At 44.6% G+C, this 19,937-nt stretch overlaps 1 protein-coding gene across 1 annotated transcript in view; it reads right to left on the bottom strand.

Moving 5' to 3' along the window:
- The window catches only part of LOC137631890 (multiple inositol polyphosphate phosphatase 1-like), a 126,090-nt gene that overhangs the window by 25,073 nt on the left and 81,080 nt on the right, over window positions 1–19,937 (bottom strand). Inside the window, exons 4-6 of the mRNA XM_068363895.1 lie at window positions 6,076–6,249; window positions 4,964–5,064; window positions 3,253–3,362 (exon numbers count right to left, since the gene is read on the bottom strand). Of these exons, the coding sequence (XP_068219996.1) occupies window positions 3,253–3,362; window positions 4,964–5,064; window positions 6,076–6,249 (385 nt within the window). The remainder of the gene's footprint in view (window positions 1–3,252; window positions 3,363–4,963; window positions 5,065–6,075; window positions 6,250–19,937) is intronic.

Genomic DNA, 19,937 nt, shown 5'->3' with positions numbered 1-19,937 from the left:
GACAGCTGCGCTGTCAGAGACTCCCTCTGAAGGGAAGGGGATTGGGCGATCCTTTGGAGTAGAAACAACTGGGCCTGCCTGAAAAGAAAGGGAAGAAGAAGGTTGGTTCCTGGACCTATCCGGAGTATTCCCCTCCTCCTGCGGGAGCGCTGATCTGCGCTTGCCGGGGAGGGGACGTGAAGATGACGACCTGGAGACTCTCGTTCCTGTAGCTTCGCGCGTGGGCTTGCGCTGTGAATCCCAATGGGAATCGCGCTGGCGCGACGGGATTTTCCCTGGTTCGCGCGGAGATGATGGCGAGGGCGCGCGGGCGTGCAGGAGAGCGCAGGCGCGCAGGTGAGCGACTGCGCAGGCGATCTGCGACGCGTGGGCGCGTTGACGCGCTGGCGCGCAGGGGATCAGTGGCGCGCAGGTGATCGGTGGCGCGCAGGTGATCGGTGGCGTGCAGGTGATCGGTGGCGCGCAGATGTGCGATCTGGCGACAGCAGAGGAGGCGTCGAAGGGTGTGCAAGCGCTTGCGCGCGCGGAGGTGATACCTCGCGCGTGCGTGGGCGCGCAGGAACTCGCTGAGCTCTAGAAGGAGTGCGCACACGCGCAGGGAAATACCCCTAGCGCGTGGGCGCGCAGGAGGGCGCACCGCAGGAGCTGTGACAGGTGCGCGTGATGGAGATTGCGCGGTGATGGCTGACGAGCAGGAGAGGTCCGAAGGCGCGTAGGAGATCGCTGACGGGAAGGAGAAGAAAGATTCTTCCCTTCTGCGCCCAGATCCGAAGATCGTAGGCGTGCAGGCGCACGTTGGCGCACAGGCGAACGCTGGCGCGTAGGTGAACAGCGCTGGCGAGCAGGAGATCGTGGGTGCGTGTGGCGCGCATCAGGATGAGGGCGTGCAGATGTGCGCTGGCGAGGAGAAGATCGCTGGCACGCAGGTGAGCGCTGGCAAGCAGGAGAGCGCTGGCGCGTAGTCTTAGCCACAGGAGATCGCTGGCGCGTTGTCCCTGGAGTAGGTGGTTTCTGAAGGGTAGTCTCAGGAACAGCAGGAGAGCGCTTGCGCGCCATAGCGCGTGGGCGTGCAGGAGAGCGTTGGCGCGCAGAGGATACCTGGCGCTCAAGGGACTTACTCACAATGTGAGAAAGCCCCTTTTGCCCCGAAGGGACCGATGCCCGTTGGATAACGGGGTGCGTGGGCGCTCACAACGCGTCAGCGGCCAGGAACGGAGATGGAAGGTCAGCAGGTCTGGCAGGCGAAGGAGATCGTGAACGATCTGCAGAGAGGTCCAGGGATACAGCTGCAACGGTCAGTGCACGGCGAGGAGGATCCTCTGCGGTGGACTGCGAAGACGAAGAACTGAAGAGGCGCCTCCTAACTCCCTTGTAGGGAGAAGGAAGTCCTCTACGGCGAAGAGGAAGGCGAGCTTTCCGTCTGATACGTCCTCTGGGGGAAGCAGGCAGACCATCAGCAGTCCTCTGAAGAAGAGTCTCTGTCAGTGAACTCCCCCAAGGGGGAGAATCACCTGCAGGAGAGACCGTTGGACTTAGCTCCTCCCTCGAAGGATGTTCGGAGGGGGGAACTAAGCCTACAGCTGCATCGGGAACCATAGCAGGGGTTTGACCTAACTCGTCGGAAGCCCCTGCCACAACAACGTCGACGATAGACAGAGGATCAACCTCTGCTATCGCCGGCGACTGTTTGACAGCAGCCCCCAACCTGATTATGTCAAACAGGGATTCCTTGGAGGGTGAACCCTGAAGCCCCAATGAAGCCCAAAGCTGCAATAAATCATTGTTAGACACATTATCAGAAATATCCTCCCCCGGGGGAGGAGGAGGAGCTGCCTCGCTATGGGAGGCAACTCCCTCTCCTGAACCCCGAGGTTGGTGAAACATAAGTACGGCCTACGCTACCACTCGACGGCCCCTCGGGTGAGACCGATCGAGTGGGAGCTTCGGAGGAGGTTCGGGCTACGGAAGAAGAGTCCTTGGAATTTTCTCTCTTCAAGGAAACCCCTGGAGGAGAAATATCCCGTTTGGACTTCTTCTTCCGGCGCAGGGAAAACCTCTCCCACTGGGAGGTAGACCACTCCCCACACTCACCGCATACTTTATTTCTTTCACAACGTTGGCCCCTGCAATAAGGACATAGGGTGTAAGGGTCTGTGTCCACCGCCGACATAAACGTTCCGCAAGGGCGGTCAGGTAAGCCGGGGCACTTCCGCATGGTAGAGGCCAACTTCCAAACACACTGATAAGAAAAAGCAAAAACAAAGATCAAAGGCTGTCATAAGCAAGGGTGGGAGCAGACACGTCTGATCGTCACCCGAGCCAAAAGCAAAGTGAGCTAATCACAGGTGTGTGAGGGGGGGGGGGGGAGGGGTAGCAAGCTACCCCTCCCTACCACCTCGCTAACTAGCGAGGGGGTAGTAAACCCTCGTTAACTAGCGAGGGGTAGTAACCCCTCGTTAAAATTTTAATGGCTCGTCAATTCAGCTACGCCGAAAGTAATACCTATATTAAATAGCGTGGTATGTATTTCAGTTACGGAACAAAATAATTTTGGTCCAAATTACCAGCATTCAAATCCCTATTCCTACAATTTGATCTTGTCATTCCCTCTCTTACTTTTGAGTTAAGAAACTGCTATTCTATCTTCAGAAAAAAAAGACTGGTGGGCACATTTATTCCACCAACTCTTAAATTTATAAGGAGTCTCTTAGAACTGAGACTGACACAAAAATGTGATCCAGTAACATGAACATGCTTCATTTAACAAGAGGATTCATAATACTTTGGTATTATCAGTACAATGGCCTCGGAGCTTGATGTCATTCACCATGGCGAATGGGACATTCATTATGGTTTTTTTATCTTTAATCTTAAAGATGACAAAGTCACTTTGAGATGTAAGTAAAGGGAACTCTAAGTTCGATACTGTGAATTAAAGACATATACAACCAACACAGCTATATAACAACAACATTCCATCTGTTCAGTTCCTCAACATAATCATGTTAATAGAGGTACAAGTAAAGTATATGATAACTTTTGACATACCCTTACCGAATTAATGAAATCTGGTTTATAATACTGCTAGTAAAAATAATAAAATTAAAAGGTAATGTATTCATTTTAATAATACCTAAATAGAAATGAAGTGTAATACAGTACTATGAATGAAAGAAATAGTGCAAAAAATATATATGCTAATAAAATAATGAATAGATACTGTACTTCATAAAATAATGCACTCTAACATACCAAAAATTGCTGTAAATATTGTTCATGGTCTCGCAAGCAGTTTCCAAATTGAGCGGTTGACCATAGCTGTCTTCATAGTAGTACTTTAGGTCCTGATGATACTCCATCACCTAAACAAATTCAGAACATTAAATCTTGGATTATGATAAAAAGAATTTTGATAAAATTTCTTATTTCTTTATTGTACTTGCTGATGTTCAAATAGCTTCTGCTACAGAAGCACAAATTATTCGACACTTACCAATAAAATTTTTTAACTTTCAAATTTTCTTTTGCATCAATAATGAGATGCCCTTAACAAGGGAACAGAACTTTCTCCCAATAAGTGGTGAAAAGTCCAGTTTACCAACATCAGTCAATCTAATCTTCAATTTTTGCAGTGATTTCCCTCCTCTTGATGCCATGAGTCAGCGGGGGGGGGGGGGGGGGGGGGGGGGGGAAAGAGGTATAAAATTAAGTACAAATATTGCAATGTGGCTAAGGTTACTCACCTGTTCTAGTTTCCTTGCCTAAAATACTTTGATAAATAATTTAAATTACGGTTTGAAATACAAGCCTCCAGATTGTCTACTATAGGAGTTTTGACGAAGGAAAACCTTTTTTTTGGGGAGGGGCTGTGTGTTCCACATAAGATGGGGGTAACCTTAAATGAACAAATGAATGAACAGCTGTATTTTATGTAAATAGTACTTTTGATAAAACTGATCTTTCACTTAACTTTTACTTATGAAAACAATGAACAATACTAATATGTAATATATCACATACTGTATCTAAGACATGAAAATGATATTATTTTGTAGAAATGTTAGTTGAGAAAATAAGAAACAAAGAATAAATCACGTTATGTGCCATCATTTTTAGAGATAGAGCTTTCAACAACTTGCATGACTGTTGTTTTGGTGGCATTGTGGGTGGGAGTCAGAGGGGGAAAACAGAAGACGGTTAAAGAACGACAAACTACGTCGCATTTTGTGATTTGAACATGTATGCCAACACAGTAATGCACTAAAATAGCTCTTATGTAATCATGAATAAAGACTAGAATCCCAAGTATTTCAGTTGGTGGTGGAGTGAGATGTAAGGATCCTCTTAAGCTGTGGGGTGCCAGGGGGAAGTTTGAGTAATGCCTCAGGTAGAGAATGTTGTCATTGGCTAGAGAGAGTAGTGTGATTTTACATGGTAGCATAAAAACACTAAAATAGCTCTTACAAGATCAGGAATAAAGGCTGGAATCCCAAAGATTTTGTTGGTTCGCTGAAGAAGGGGAGATGAGGTTTTTAGTGAAATTTCCTTAGTGTAATATACAACCATGTGCTGCATTCTTTTGTAGGATATACAAGTGATTTTAACTTCCATATGGTTTATATTGATAAATGACGTATCTGGGACGTCATCATGTGTAATATTGGGCATGTTTTGACATCATTGTAGCGAAGGGGTTATATTCTTAATAATTTCATGACTAGCCAAATTGAACTCGTTAAGCACTGTGAACACTAGGCGAGTATAGAAATAACAAATTTAATCAAAATTTCATTTATTGTATACAAGTATATAATTCCACAATACAAGTATATAATTACACAAGTTCATACTTTCACATACAATTAAACACTGCTAGTAAAAACGGGTAAATAGTTTTCATAAGATGCAAGGTAAGAATTCCCAATTTTTAAAATCTTGTTTAAGAAAAATATAATGTACAAACCTCAAAATCATGATGAGAGAATGAGGAACACCAGGCACTTTTTCGATTTGGCCACCAGGCAGTTTCATAACGGCACTCATCATAAATGGATTCAATCTGCCCTGTGATAGTTAAATGTGAAAATTTAAATCTTTCGTGTTCAGTTCAAATGAATATTTTTTTTAAAGAACAAGAAATTTTTTCATACTTCCCTATTACTGTACTTGAAAAATAGCCTCATGTTTTGGGTTATAAAATCCCAGACCTCCTGTTTTTTTTTTTTTTTTTTTTTTTTTTTTTTTTTTTTTTTTTTTTTTTTAAAGGAAAGCACTAACTATTGTATCAGGGAGTGGTGTATACTGTGCTTATAAAGGGATTCTAAAGTTTTTTGTAGATAACTATCCAGTTTTTGTAGTCTGGATAATTTGCTGCATGGAAAAAGTGGAATTATAAGTTATGAGCTATGAGAGTAATCAGGGCTAATTGGTTTGAGAAAAAAAGAAAACAGAAAAAGAGGGGTTTTGACAAAGGGAAACCCAGTTTTCAGGGAGGTGCTGTGTGATCTCCAAGGACTTTCCTGTGAAAGGCTAGAACATGAAATTCAATACAACATAAATACCAAAGAAATATTGTCTCCCCTACTCTAGGGCCAGTGTATCAACAGGAAAAGCACTCAGTAAGTACTGTATAAAGGAGCCCTTGAGTCGAGGCATAATAAAACTCGACACAGCACCTTAGTTGCTGAAATTCATCTCAGTTGGAGTCAATGCTACAAGTGCATCAATTTGCGCCTTATCACTATCTTCGAATTTGTCGTCCAGGTTTGATCAATGCCGTTATTGTTCAAGTGTACAGTACTGAAGCATACTATAAAAATGGGTCTGTACAAAAAGGATACTGTAAAAAATGGGTCTGTACTGAGACAAATTGTAACTGAACAAGTTCTTTTGTGAACCACAATATATCAAATTAAACTCAAAGCTCAGAGCTCTATTAATTAGTCTTATAATACAGTCTATAGATGTTGCTAAATCCAAAGTTATGAAAAGAAACCACCTTAAACTTCATGATAAGCAGCATGTACAGAGTCAACCAAATATGTATGCTCAATAACTATTGAAAAAAATTCTTACTTGGTGTTAAAGGATGCAAGAATCCAAGCCTGGCACTCACAGTATGGATGACACTTTGAAATTCTTTACCCTTAACAAAGAGTAGTCTTTCTTTGTAAGTAGTCTCATTATTTTTGTATACTTCACGCATCCAGCGAGGGCAAGCCTTATAAAACTGAAATGTAAAATGTAAAACTTATTAATGAAAAGTACATCGTTTTTTTTTTAATTAAGGAATTTGAACCTGAACTTGAAGTATGAGTAACAGATGCTATGACCTGACAAAGCATGGTGTCTGAATTTTTTATGGTCTGGGTTCTAATAAGGTTTTAGTGGGCATGCACTCATCAATAATTCTTTTATCAAAGCAAAAAAAAATTGTTTCAACCACTACATCTCTCCAGTAGGGTATCCTGGAGGTATCATGCTCATACTGCTGGGTAGAAAACATGCCTTGGTGGTCCATGGGAACCACAAAAGCACTCAACCTCAAAGTATTTAGGCAATTGAAGACCGATATTTACATTTATATATCACTAAGTGGTTAAGAAAAAAGGGGTTATATGACCACCAGGTAAGCATCACAAATTGTTATCAAATTTGTTAAATTTTGATATATCTTACTTTTGATGCACATAGCTCTACTTACCACACTTTAAAGCTGTCAAACCTATTTTTTTCTGACCACTGCCTCACACGCAGTGATCTTTTCACAAATTGAAAATAAAAAGATTTCTTTCACCAAAAATTCTGATTTTTCTGTTATGAAATAAGAGAGATAGAGGAAAATTTTCTTTATAAAACAAACAAATCGATGCAAGCTTTGAGAAGATCGTAGCTAAGAATAGAATAAGCTAAGTGTTTCTCAATAGAGCTCTCAGATATGGGAAAGAACATTTTATTACTCCTTGGTTTTACGCAGTAAATTCGTCACTACTGTACAAAACCTGCATTAAGTAATAGACTAAGGAATAAGGATAATCCCCAATAAGAAAGGGTATAATGAACAAAAAAATGTGTGAATGACTAATGAAAAGCAAACAGTAAAGAAGGAAGAATGGAAGATCTAATCTGGAGTACTCATGTCCTTTTTCATTCTAGTTATTTAAACTAAGATGCCTATTTATCATGCGTGAAGGAATCAAATATTGTTACTGGGAAATAAGCTGAAAATGAGATAACAATGATGAAAGGAAAATAAAGGGATTTTGACGAAGGAAAAATCTATTTCTGGGCGAGAGACCTGTGCCGCCCAGTGAAATACTCCTAGAGCACTTATTTCTAAGGAATATAACTGCTATATATTACCAGAGAAAAAAAGCATAGGAATGCCAGGTTGAACCCAGCTCGCTCACCTATATAAGGTGTCGGTATAAAATACTGGGGCGTGATAATTCACAACCAGAGGTCTCGCACTATTTAGATATCTCCTCTTCAAAATCCCCGCCACAGCGAGGTGCCGTTCAACACTACTACCACTAACCCAACCCACGCCAGTGACGTCACTCCTCATAGCACCCAAGGTTTGGGGCCCATGTTGGGAGGGAAGTCAAGGGAGGGTTCACTGGGCGGCACAGGTCTCTCGCCCAGAAATAGATTTTTCCTTCGTCAAAATCCCTTTTCTGGGCTCCGACCTGTGCCGCGCAGTGAAATAGTACCAGAGAAATGGTCCCAAAACTTGGAACAATACCTGAGGAAGTAACAAAATCCAAAATAACAGGTAAGAGGATAGCAAGACATAGTTGATTAGGGTTCACTATGTTCAGGAGGAATCACATTCCCTGCTGCCACTGTAGCAAATATAAGGCTTCCAGAGGTTTTAAGCATTGGCGTTTAAATACTGTTGGAGACTTCCGGCCTGTATATTTAGTAAGTCCAGTGAAGTTCATAGTAATTAACTGAGGTAGCTACAGCTCATATATCATGGACGTAAGGGAGTGATGTGGGAATGATTCTAGGTAGCCCGTTAATGAAATGCAGAATCTTCTGTCTGAGTCCTTTCAGGATGATGGTTCTTCACCTTCTCTAATGGGTAAGGGCCCCGAGGACTGAACGGGAGATATGTTTAAGTAGGCTTCCAGAGTGTTTACTGGACATAAAGATGGGTCCTGCGGAAGTGGGACAATCTTCCAGGGGAACCGTCTGTCCTGGGGGTCCTCATTTTCGCTAAAAATCTTTTGTCAGGGGAAAGGAGTACTTCCCCTGACGAGGGAAAATTCAATATGACCTGGATCTCTAGACAAGGCTGAAAGTTCTGATATTCTGGCGCCAGAAGTCAGGTTCATTAAGAACAAGGATTTCCTAACCAATGGAATATAATGGCAAGTCTCGTTAAGAGTGTCTGAAGCCAATTTAATTACTTCATTCAGAAACCAGGAAACTGAGCTATGGTGAGTTGATGGTTTCAATCTGGCGCAGGTTCTCGGGATGGATGAGAAGTATGAATCTGTAAGGGCAATATTAAAGCCAATTGTAAAACCTTCAAGGGTGACTTAATTTGTGGTAATAGTACAAGTCTCTAAGTCTGATTCAAATAAAATTCTGAAGAAGGTTACTGTCAGATTCATAGTCATTGTCTCAACCTTTGAGTCCCTTAAAAAATGTTATTTTCATTAGTAAAATAAATTTTTGAATATACTTACCCGATAATCATGTAGCTGTCAACTCCGTTGCCCGACAGAATTCTATGGAGGGATACGCCAGCTATCACAATACTAGAAGGGGGTGTACTTACCAGCGCCACCTGTGGCCAGGTACTCAAGTACTTCTTGTTGACACCTCCTCAATTATTCCTCGGTCCCACTGGTTCTCTATGGGGAGGAAGGGAGGGTCAATTAAATCATGATTATCGGGTAAGTATATTCAAAAATTTATTTTACTAATGAAAATAACATTTTTCAATATTAAACTTACCCGATAATCATGTAGCTGATTCACACCCAGGGGGGTGGGTGAAAACCAGTATACAAGATTAAAGGATAGCTAAGTATCCCATATTTCATATAACAGTTATCTCAAATAACAATGAAATAATAAGTACCTGGTAAGGAAGTCGAATTGAACCGTTACTCTGTCTCTTTTTTAAGTTCGTCTTCCTTACTGAGCGCAGCGTTCCTCTTGGAGGCTGAATCAACCCAAAGGTGCTAAAGTATACAGGGCTGCAACCCATACTAAAGGACCTCATCACAACCTTTAACCTCGGCGCTTCTCAAGAAAGAATTGACCACCCGCCAAATCAAAAAGGATGTGGAAGGCTTCTTAGCCGACCGTACAACCCATAAAAAGTATTCAAGAGAAAGGTTAAAAGATTATGGGATTATGGGAATGTAGTGGCTGAGCCCTCGCCTACTACTGCATTCGTTGCTACGAATGATCCCAGGGTGTAGCAGTACTCGTAAAGAGACTGGACATCTTTGAGATAGAATGATGCGAACACTGACTTGCTTCTCCAATAGGTTGCATCCATAACACTCTGCAGAGAAAGGTTCTGTTTGAAGGCCACTGAAGTAGCCACAGCTCCCACTTCATGTGTCCTTACCTTCAGCAAAGCAAGGTCTTCTTCCTTCAGATGAGAATGTGTTTCTCTAATCAGAAGCCTGAATAGTAAGAAACTGAGTTCTTAGAACTTGGAAAAGAAGGTTTCTTGATAGCACACTATAAGGCTTCTGATTGTCCTTGTAAAGGTTAAGACCTTTTTAGATAGTACCTAAGAGCTCTAACTGGGCAAAGTACTCTCTTCAGATCATTCCCCACCAAGTTGGACAGGCTTGGGATCTCGAACGACTTAGGCCAAGGACGTGAAGGAAGCTCGTTTAGCAAAAACCGAGCTGCAAGGAACATGTAGCCGTTTCAGATGTGAAAACAATGATCCTGCTGAAGGCGTGGATCTCACTTACTCTTTTAGCTGTTGTCAAGCACACGAGGAAAAGAGTTTTTAATGTGAGGTCCTAAAAAGAGGCTGATTGGAGAGGTTCAAATCTTGATGACATAAGGAACCTTAGGACCACGTCTAGATTCCAGCCTGGAGTGGACAACCGACGTTCCTTAGAGGTCTCAAAAGACCTAGGGAGGTCCTGTAGATCTTTGTTGGTGGAAAGATCCAAGCCTCTGTGGCGGAAAACCGCTGCCAACATACTTCTGTAACCCTTGATCGTAGGAGCTGAAAGGGATCTTACTTTCCTTAGATATAACAGGAAGTCAGCAATCTGGGTTACAGTGGTACTGGTTGAGGAAACTGCATTGGTCTTGTACCAGCTACGGAAGACTTCCCCTTGAGACTGATAGATTCTGAGAGTGGATGTTCTCCTTGCTTTGGCAATCGCTCTGGCTGCCTCCTTCGAAAAGCCCCTAGCTCTTGAGAGTGTTTCGAAAGTCTGAAGGCAGTCAGACGAAGAGCGTGGAGGATTGGGTGTACCTTCTTTACGTGAGGTAGACTTAGAAGGTTCACTCCTAGAGGAAGAGTCTTGGGAATGTCGACCAGCCATGCAGTACCTCTAAGAACCATTCTCTCGCGGACCAAAGCGGAGCCAACCAACGTCAGCCGTGTCCCTTTGTGAGAGGAGAACTTCTGAAGTACCCTGTTGACAATCTTGAACGGCGGGAATGCATACAGGTCGAGGTGGAACCAATCCAGCAGAAAAGCATCCACGTGAACTGCTGCTGGGTCTGGAATCGGAGAACAATACAACAGGAGTCTCTAGGTTATCGAGGTAGTGAACAGATCTATGGTTGGCTGACCCCACAGGGCCCAAAGTCTGTTGCAAACATTCTTGAGAAGAGTCCACTCTGTGGGGATGACCTGACCCTTCCGTCTGAGGTGATCTGCCATGACATTCATACCGCCCTGAATGAACCTCGTTACCAGTTAGCTTTCGATCTTAAGACCAGATGAGTAGGTCCCTTGCGATCTAGAACAACTTCCATGAAAGAGTCCCTCCCTGCTTGAAGAAGTAAGCCAGGGCTGTGGTGTTGTCAGAGTCTACCTCCACCACTTTGTTAAGCTGGAGGGACTTGAAGTTTATCAAGGCCAGAATAACCGCCAACAACTTCTTGCAAATGATGTGAAGTGTCCTTTGCTCCTGATTCCATGTTCCCGAGCATTCTTGTCCGTCCAAAGTCGCACCCCAGCCCATGTCTGATGCGTCCGAGAGGAGACGGCGGTCGTGTTTCTGAACAGCCAAAGGTAGACTTCCTTGAGAAGAAAGCTGTTCTTACACCACGCGAGAGAAGACCTCCTCTCTTCGGAAACAGGAACTGAGACCGTCTCTAGCGTCATGTCCTTTATCCAGTGAGCAGCTAGATGATACTGAAGGGGGGGAAGGTGGAGACTCCCTAACACGATGAACAGGGCCAGAGATGAAAGTGTCCCTGTTAGACTCATCCACTACCTGACTGAGCATCGGTTCCTTCTCAGCATGCTCTGGATGCATTCTAGGGCTTGGAAGATCCTTGGGGCCGACGGAAAAGTCCGAAAAGCTCGACTCTGAAGATCCATACCCAAGGAGACAATGGTCTGGGATGGAACGAGCTGAGACTCCTCAAAATTGACCAGGAGGCCCAGTTCCTTGGTCAGATCCATAGTCCATTTGAAAATCTCCAGACAGCGACGACTTGTGGGAGCTCTTAAAAGCCAGTCGTCTGACGGAGCCGGACACAAGATCATGATACTGCTGCACAGTCTGTGAACTGTCAATCAGGGGCAAGCGAGGGAGTACAGTGACAACCCGAATCTGTCTAGACTGTCTGGGTCGTACAGACAACTCCTTAACGGGTTGCTGAGGTTGTCGCACTGCGTCACAACCAGTCACTTCTGTTGGTTGTTGAACGTCTTCCCCGTGACACATTGACTCCGTAAACAAAAAATCCTCTAACAAGGACTAAGCTTGGACTGCATGTCATGCAACACAGCTCAAGGTCTATGGGAGCAGGTGTGGTAACAGACGGGATTAGCGACTGAAGTGGAACCATTACCTTCCCTGGAAGCATGTAATGCTTAAATAAAAGTCCATAAGAGGTTATGCAGCTAAAGGCTCCCTCCAAATGACAGAGTCCTCAAGGGAATATCAGAAGGAGGGAGAAAAGAACTTTCTCATCTACAGGGACCTTATCCTAGAAAAGCTAAGTTCTCTGAGTGAGGGTTCACTGGTGCAAAAGCAGCAGACTAGAAGGCAACGTAATGAAACTGCTTGACAGTCTAGTGAGTTGGCAACAACCCAAGATGTGTGACTGAGAAGCATGCGGTAAGGTATGCAGAGCATGATGTATGCAGAGTATGCTGTATGCAGAGTATGCTGAATGTAGAGCATGTTGTATGCAGAGCATGCTGCTGTAAGCAGAGCCTGCTGTAAGGAAAGCAGAGCGTGTGCATGGCGTTTAACATTTCTCAGAAATTCCATGACCAGTGCTAGAGTGCTTTATGCATGCTTGCATGGGGTTAAAAAATCAACATAATGTTTACCTTACATTCATAACTCATGATTCATATTTTTGCCATGGCTTGAAAATGGAGGTAAGGTATGCTGAACAGCAGAGTCAGAACGAGCTGGAACAACAATAGTTGTGGTTTCCTCTTCAAGACTCTGTTGAGGGAACACCTGAGGCTCAGTCTGCAAAGGCTGAATAAAAGACAAGCAGAAGGAAGGCGCATGGGTGGAGGAGGCTGACTCCTAGCATGAGTGGTTGAACCCAAGGGTTGCGCTTGCTGAGCGGTTGGCGGAAGCGGAGTAGCAAGTTCCAGTTCCTGTGGTGTGAGCGGAGCGCGATGAGGAAGAGGTTGCGCAGAACAAGGTAAATGTCTCGCAAGCTGAGGCTCCTGAGGCGCAAGATCAGGGTGCACGGGTTGAGCTCGGTGCAGCAGCTGAGGAGACTGACTCATGGGTGGAAGAGGTTGTTGTACCTCCACCGAGAGTTGCACCACCGGTGGAGCAGCCAGGGGAGGCGGAGGAAGAGAGGAGTAATCCTCCTGATCCCAAACAGAAGGTTGCCTTAAAGAAGGCTGAGGCTGAACAACACTGGGAACAGCGAACACAGAATGTGGCTCAACATCGTACGCCTGGCAGATGGTGCTGCGACTAGGTGGAGCGAGCGCAGGCGGGTTGAGCACAGGCTGAGCGGGTGCAGGTGGAGGTGCAACACTCTCAGCCCGACACTCACGCATCAGGTCCGAAAGCTGTGCTTGCATGGACTGTAGTAGAGTCCACAACATCGTACGCCTGGCAGGTGGTACTGTGATCAGGCGGAGCGAGTGTAGGCGGAGGGAGTGTAGGCGGAGGCGGAGGAGCAACACTCTCAGCCCGACACTCACGCAACAAGTCCGAAAGCTGTGCTTGCATGGACTGTAGTAGAGTCCACAACATCGTACGCCTGGCAGGTGGTACTGCGATCAGGCGGAGCGAGCAAAGGCGGGGGGAGTGTAGGCGGAGGCGCAACACTCTCAGCCCGACACTCACGCATCAAGACCAAAAGTTGTGACTGCATGGACTGCAGTAGAGTCAACTTGGGGTCGGCAGACACTAAGGTCTGCTGAGGTAAAGCCTAAACAGCAGAGATCTGCTGCGGCAGAACCTTACTCCTCTTAGGCGGAGTGTATTCAACTGATGACTGAGGAGAGTCAGAGCTAACTCAATGACTGCATCCGAGTTGTTGAACTTTAACTTCGTACGTCTGGCAAAGGTCTGGACTTTACGTTTAAGAGGTCTTGAGACCTGAGACCAGCGTTACTCTGCCTTTATTTTCTCCCCTAAATCTCTTCTGCAGACGAGCAAAATAAGGGCTCAATCGTCTGCGGGTGGGAGTGACGGTCTCGGTAAGACACGCCCACAACCACCGAGGATACTTCTGTGCGCCGATCAAGGCCTGCCGAACCCTTTTGTCCTTCGACATTGCTTCTCCCCTGGGCTTGGGAGCTTGCAAGAGGTCCCGGACTGGGAGGACGACTGGCGCGCACAGAAGTACCCTCACGCACAACACTGACACACTTTGCGCTAATCACTTATCACTTTGATTTTCTGTTTGCACTTATTTCACTGAACTCGAAACTTTAAGTGGTTTGTACCTGAAACACGCAATTCTATCCTTTCTCAAAAGTTAGTAATTGCGAAAACAGAATTACAATGTAACAGAAAAATCAAATGAAAGATAATTCAGTGGCTGGAAAGAGACTAAACACTAGATCACTCTAGAAACGTTTAGTTTCTTCCCCTAAAGAGACTAGGGAGAAAAGCAAAAACGATAACGACGTTACTCGTACGCCTGGCAGGCTTGAATGAAACGTTTATCCTCTTTCTCCCTCCGTCTCTATCTCTCTCTCTCTCTCTCTCTCTTGACTTAGAACCTGAGAGAAGAGCCCAATCATATATATCGTTAAAACATATTATTGTTAAAGGAAAAAACTGAAATATTTCCCAAAATGAAAAGTTCCTTTATTAGGATCAAAACCATTAAGTTAAGAAAGAATGAACAAAACGCTAGACACGGTTACTCTTACTGCAATGTGAAACCGTGAACATTCTATCTCTATCGTAACGATAGAGTGCAAGTTGAACGTTCTGAACGTCAACAACTGCCGAGACAACAAAACGTTAGTTCAACTTTGAAAAAGTACGAGACTATCAAAGAAATTCTTTCAAACTCTGTGGCGGAAAAAGCATAATATGTTAACAGGAGAAACCGAAATGACGGGCTCAATGTTAATTAACTTCGGTACCAAGAAAAGACCGCCTACTGTTAGGAAGGTCGAATATAAACAAATATAAAAATTAATTTTAATAAGTTTATAATTAAAGGAAGTTAATCGAAGAGGCCTAAAAGAGGCGGAGAGATATAAAATAAATCTATAACTTTTGTTAAGCAAAATTAAGAAAGAGAGTCTATACTCTCTTAGACACCAACACTTCCGTCTAAGGGAAGGGTCGGCCATTGAAAGGTGAACGAGGGTTCATACTCTCTTCGTCACCATAATTGATCAAATTAATTCCAAAAGCTAACTAAGCTAATATAGAAGTTTCCAGTAAAGCGACAGCCGAAATCAAAGAGAAATACTTCACCAAAGTCGTGAAAATACTCCAAGAACATAAGCGTATCCCAGAACGTCTTGCCAGAAGCACGACAGAGGAATAATTGAGGAGGTGTCAACAAGAAGTACTTGAGTACCTGGCCACAGGTGGCGCTGGTAAGTACACCCCCTTCTAGTATTGTGATAGCTGGCGTATCCCTCCATAGAATTCTGTCGGGCAACGGAGTTGACAGCTACATGATTATCGGGTAAGTTTAATATTGAAAACTGGCAAGTTTCATAACAGCCGAATCACACTGTCGAAGGGTGGATCCCCTCTTATCTGATTCTAAAAATAACGTATTTGAGGATCAATATCTGCACCTCTTGAGCTGCAAATTTCATAAAGTCCAGAAAGGTAGGGCATTCTGAATTTGAGGAAGCTAACACACAGCGAGTTGTACTGCTTGTGTTTGTATTGGATTGGGGATCTGTCGAGGTGGAGAACCAGTTCCACCAGAAGGGGAAACCCGTTGTGCTTGGGCCAGATGGGGACTACTAGAGCAACTTGGCCTTTGAAAGTCCTGAGCTTGTCTAACACTTTCATCGACAGATTTATTGGTGGGAATAGGTAAATTCTCTCCCAAGTGTTCCAGACTAATGATAGTGCGCCTGTGGCGTAAGCCCGAGGATCCGGGCTGGGAGCTACGTAGCACTCTAGTTGTAGTTGGACTTTGTTGCAAACAGATCTATCTGGAGATCCGGAACCTGAGAAAGAATCCAACTGAAGGACATTGGGTCTAGTGACCACTCCGACTCCAGCGGAGTTGTCCTCGAAAGTGCGTCCGCCACTATCTATCTAGAAGAAACCTGATATGTTGGTTTTTGGCTGGAGCCGGTTGCTTAAGGTAAAAAATACCGCCATGGCTTCTAAAACATTGATATGAAGTTGGCGGAATATTGTCGACCATAGTCCCAGGACTTTCGTGTACTGAGAGTATCCCCCCCCCCCCCCCCCCCCCCCCCCCCGCCTGTTAGGGAGGCGTCTGTGTAAAAGACGAGCTTGGGGGTGGATATTGTAAGGAAACTGATTTGCCAGATTTTGACCTTTGTCCATGGTTGAAGTCTTTTCTTCAGAATTGGTTGGAGTCGAGCCCATTGTCTCGATATTACTCGTTTTCCTGGAGCACCATACTCGGCTTATATCTTTCAGTCTGGCCTTCAGTAGTATATCTGTTACTGAGGCAAACTGGAGGGCACCCAGGATTCTCTCTTGATTTCTTCTGGAAGACAATTTGTCTTTGAGAAAACTTATTGTGTTTTGCTATACCGTTCCTCTTGGCTGTTGGGAGACAGAGTGTGGGAGCATAGAACCCATTGAATCCTAACCATTGAAACTTGTCCTCGGGACTAAACGAGATTTCTCGAAGTTGATTTGGAACCAAAACTGTTGTAAGAGATTATCACTCTGTAGTTGCTGTGAGGCAGTTTGCCTAGTTGAAGCCTAGAAACGGACGAAAATGCCTTGCTTTCGGAACATGATAGCAAACGTCTGCAAGATCCATAGGGGAGGTGACGGCCCCACAGAGAAGCAAGGTCCGCACCTGAGAGATGGTCAGCATGTAAAACTTGTCGCATTAAATGTAAGAATTCAGAAGCGACAGGTCTAGGATTACTCTTCGCTATTCTGAGTCTTTCTTTGGCCCGCTGAACAAGTGATCCTGAAATTACAAACGATTTACTTTCTTTATTGCTTCCTTTTGCAATAAATCGTTTTCATATAAGACTAGCTCTTCCGTTGGATGTTGATGAAAACTGGTTGGTGGAGGGGGCCATTCTATCCAACTCCACCCCAGACCTTTGGAAATTATACTGAAAGCCCAAATGTTGAACGTTCAACGGTTCCGGAAGATGTAAAGTCCTACCCCTACCTGAGAACCCCCAATGATTTGCTGCGGATTTACCTCCCCGGCCTCGAGAGTAGCTGTTGCGAAAAGTTCCTCTCGAGCTAGCGCCTCTGGGGCGCTGGTAACCCTGGAAAGCACCCTGAGTTTCAAAGGTGGGCCTAAGGGCTGGGGAAGTAGCATAGGAGGTAGTTGCTACTTGGGACTGAGGAACCAGCACGTATTGCTGTTGGGGTTGACCCTTCGAAGTGAAAGGTTGACTCCCTTGTGCCACCGGGATGGTTTGAACCACCTGTTGGGACTGCCGGTTTGGAAGGAATGGAAAGATCTCAGACTCTTTCTACCTCGAGATTGGTTGCTGGCCGGTTCGAACTTGTGCTTGGGGACTAAGCCCATCGAACCTTGAGGCTCTGATTGACCCTAGCAGCTCCAGACTGGGGCTTTAATGAGCTTGTTAGGCTCATGTCTGATAGTGGCCTCAGACAAGACATGCCTACAGCAACGACGTCTGGCCGCAAAGAAGTCGTAGGAATCAGATAGTAAGGTTTGAAGTAATGACTTTGTCAAGACCTTAAAAGGTGGTTCTTCTTCATACATTAAAGAGGTCTTTTCTGCCATTGTAGCCGAGTTGATAGGTCCACTCAGGCGCATACAGGCTTCGAGCTCGAGGCATATCAAAGATTCCGGAAGCCTGGGTAGCCACTCACTGAACTGAATGGGAGCACAGTCAGCGCTTAATTTACCCAATGTGAAGGTCGCCGGGGCGTTAGCCCAGCAATCGTGATCCCCCAGGGACAGGAGGGAGGTCGGATGCGTTTCCTTCAGCTGCGGTAACGGCTTGTCCTCGTTTATTGCCTGCCGAGCAAGGTCCGATATCTTAGTGACACACGGAGTAGGGGTTTACTCCTCCACTAGAAACATCGTGTACGGGCTCTTGTGAGGTGTTAACGTAGTGTTAACACACTCCCACTCGTTTAAGGGCCGGACCCAGGTGGACTGAGCCTGCCCCTTTGGGTACATTTTGGTTTCTTTGGGGACCTTGTCAAACCTTACGAGTGTCTCCTCGGTAAGGCATGCGAAACTAGAGAGAGGGAACTGTAGACCCGGCGGGTAGAATTCAAAATCTTCTACAGTCCGGGTGCCAAACCATTCGATGGTTAACATACCATCTTTGAAGGGAGAGCGCAAGGCCCCCTTCCACGGACTGCTTTCGACGAATTCCAGGAGCCTAGAGGCATCCGGGATGATATATTGTGCTGTTGAGGTAGCCCATAACAAATGAGACCCTGTATGAGGCTATCTGGTTTAGCACTCACTTCCCCCTAATGGGCAATAATTCCATTCAATTGTCAAGTTCACAGAGGCACCAGGAATCTTCCATCCTATAATCGTGGTGACTCGGTATGTGACACGAGGTTTGAGCCAGTGAGCTACAGAGGTCCGTAAATTATATATATATGTATATATATGGATAAATATCAGCACAACATCGTGTTCAAATAGAAATAAATTTCTACCTCATCCCTGGGATCGGTCGCTGGCCTCTTCTAATGAAAGGTCAGGTTGAAACTAACCATGCCACGAGAGGCCATGCATCAATCTTGAAAGGGCTGCCGGATCGAAGGGAGCCTCCGGGGTCGTAGGTTTCAGGCCGGGCTTCGCTCTCGGCCCAAGAGAAGTCTTAACTGGTTTGGTGATTTGGAAGACCTGTGAGTCTTTGCTAGGGCTGGCAGGTAGCTTTAACTTTAGGGACAACTGGACGTGGCCCGACATCAGCCACGTGCTTCCTTGAAAACCCTAAAAGGAAGAGACACAGGATCTCTTTGCCCTGACACTCCAGGCAAACCCGCCAACCCAGATCTAAAGAGTCGCCAAGGTAGAAGTCATGGAAGACTGCGAGCTCCGAAAGAGGGTATATCGTTACTAATGAACAAGGTAACTCCGTTGGGAATGTAAAATAAATAGATCGAGAATAAATGTTTAAATCGATCAATCACAAAGGAAATAAAATGAAAATCCCAAAATAATATATCCGAAGTTATAATTATAGATAGTAACGACAGGGGCACCTACAGTGTCCCATAGTAGGGTAGTAACCCAAAAAGATCCGGGTGTTCCGAATTCTTAAAATAGACCGGTATGAAACCGGGACAAAAGGCTATGAACAAAATTTCGGACCGGTATAATAACCGGGGAGAAAACTTTCATAAATTAACTGACATTGTCAAAATAATTCCATAAAAGGTGAAGATTATCAATGAAATAATATTGTCATAGCGCGAAATATACTATCCCGTCGGTACTGGGAAAGTATAGAATATCATAAAGATACATAAGTATCCCATAGCAGGTCAGTAACCTAAAGAGATCCGGATGCTCCGAATTCTTGAATTAGACCAATATGAAATCGGGACAAAAGACTATGAACAAAGTTCAGACCGGTACAGTAACCGGGGAAAAACTTATCATAAATTAACTGACTTTGTTAAAACAATTCCATAATAAGATAAGGTTATCAATGAAAAAATATTGTCATAGCGAGAAATATACCATCCCGTTGCTACTTGGAAAGTATAGAATAAAAGAAAGATACGTGAGTGTCCCATAATAGGTTAGTAACCTAAAAGGATCCGGGTGTTCCGGGTTCTTAAAGTAGACCTATATGAAACCGGGACAAAAGGCTATGAACAACTCTAGGACCGGTTTAGTAACCGGGGAATAACTTATAAATAAACTGACATTGTTAAAACAATCCCGTAATAAGTTAAGGTTATCAATGAAATAATATTGTCATAGCTTGAAATACACTATCCCGTCGCTACTTGGGAAGTATAGAATAAAATACAGATACGTGAGTATCCCATAATAGGTTAATAACCTAAAAAGATCCGGGTGTTCCGGATTCTTAAAATAGACCGATATGAAATCGGGACAAAAGGCTATGAACAAAATTTCGAACCGGTATAGTAACCGGGGAAATGTTGAAA

The sequence above is a fragment of the Palaemon carinicauda genome, chromosome 40 (genome assembly GCF_036898095.1).
Source record: "Palaemon carinicauda isolate YSFRI2023 chromosome 40, ASM3689809v2, whole genome shotgun sequence".
NCBI classification, from domain to species: Eukaryota; Metazoa; Arthropoda; class Malacostraca; order Decapoda; family Palaemonidae; genus Palaemon; species Palaemon carinicauda.
The sequence above is the reverse complement of the archived record's forward strand: the minus strand, read 5'-3'. Positions and strand labels throughout refer to the sequence as shown.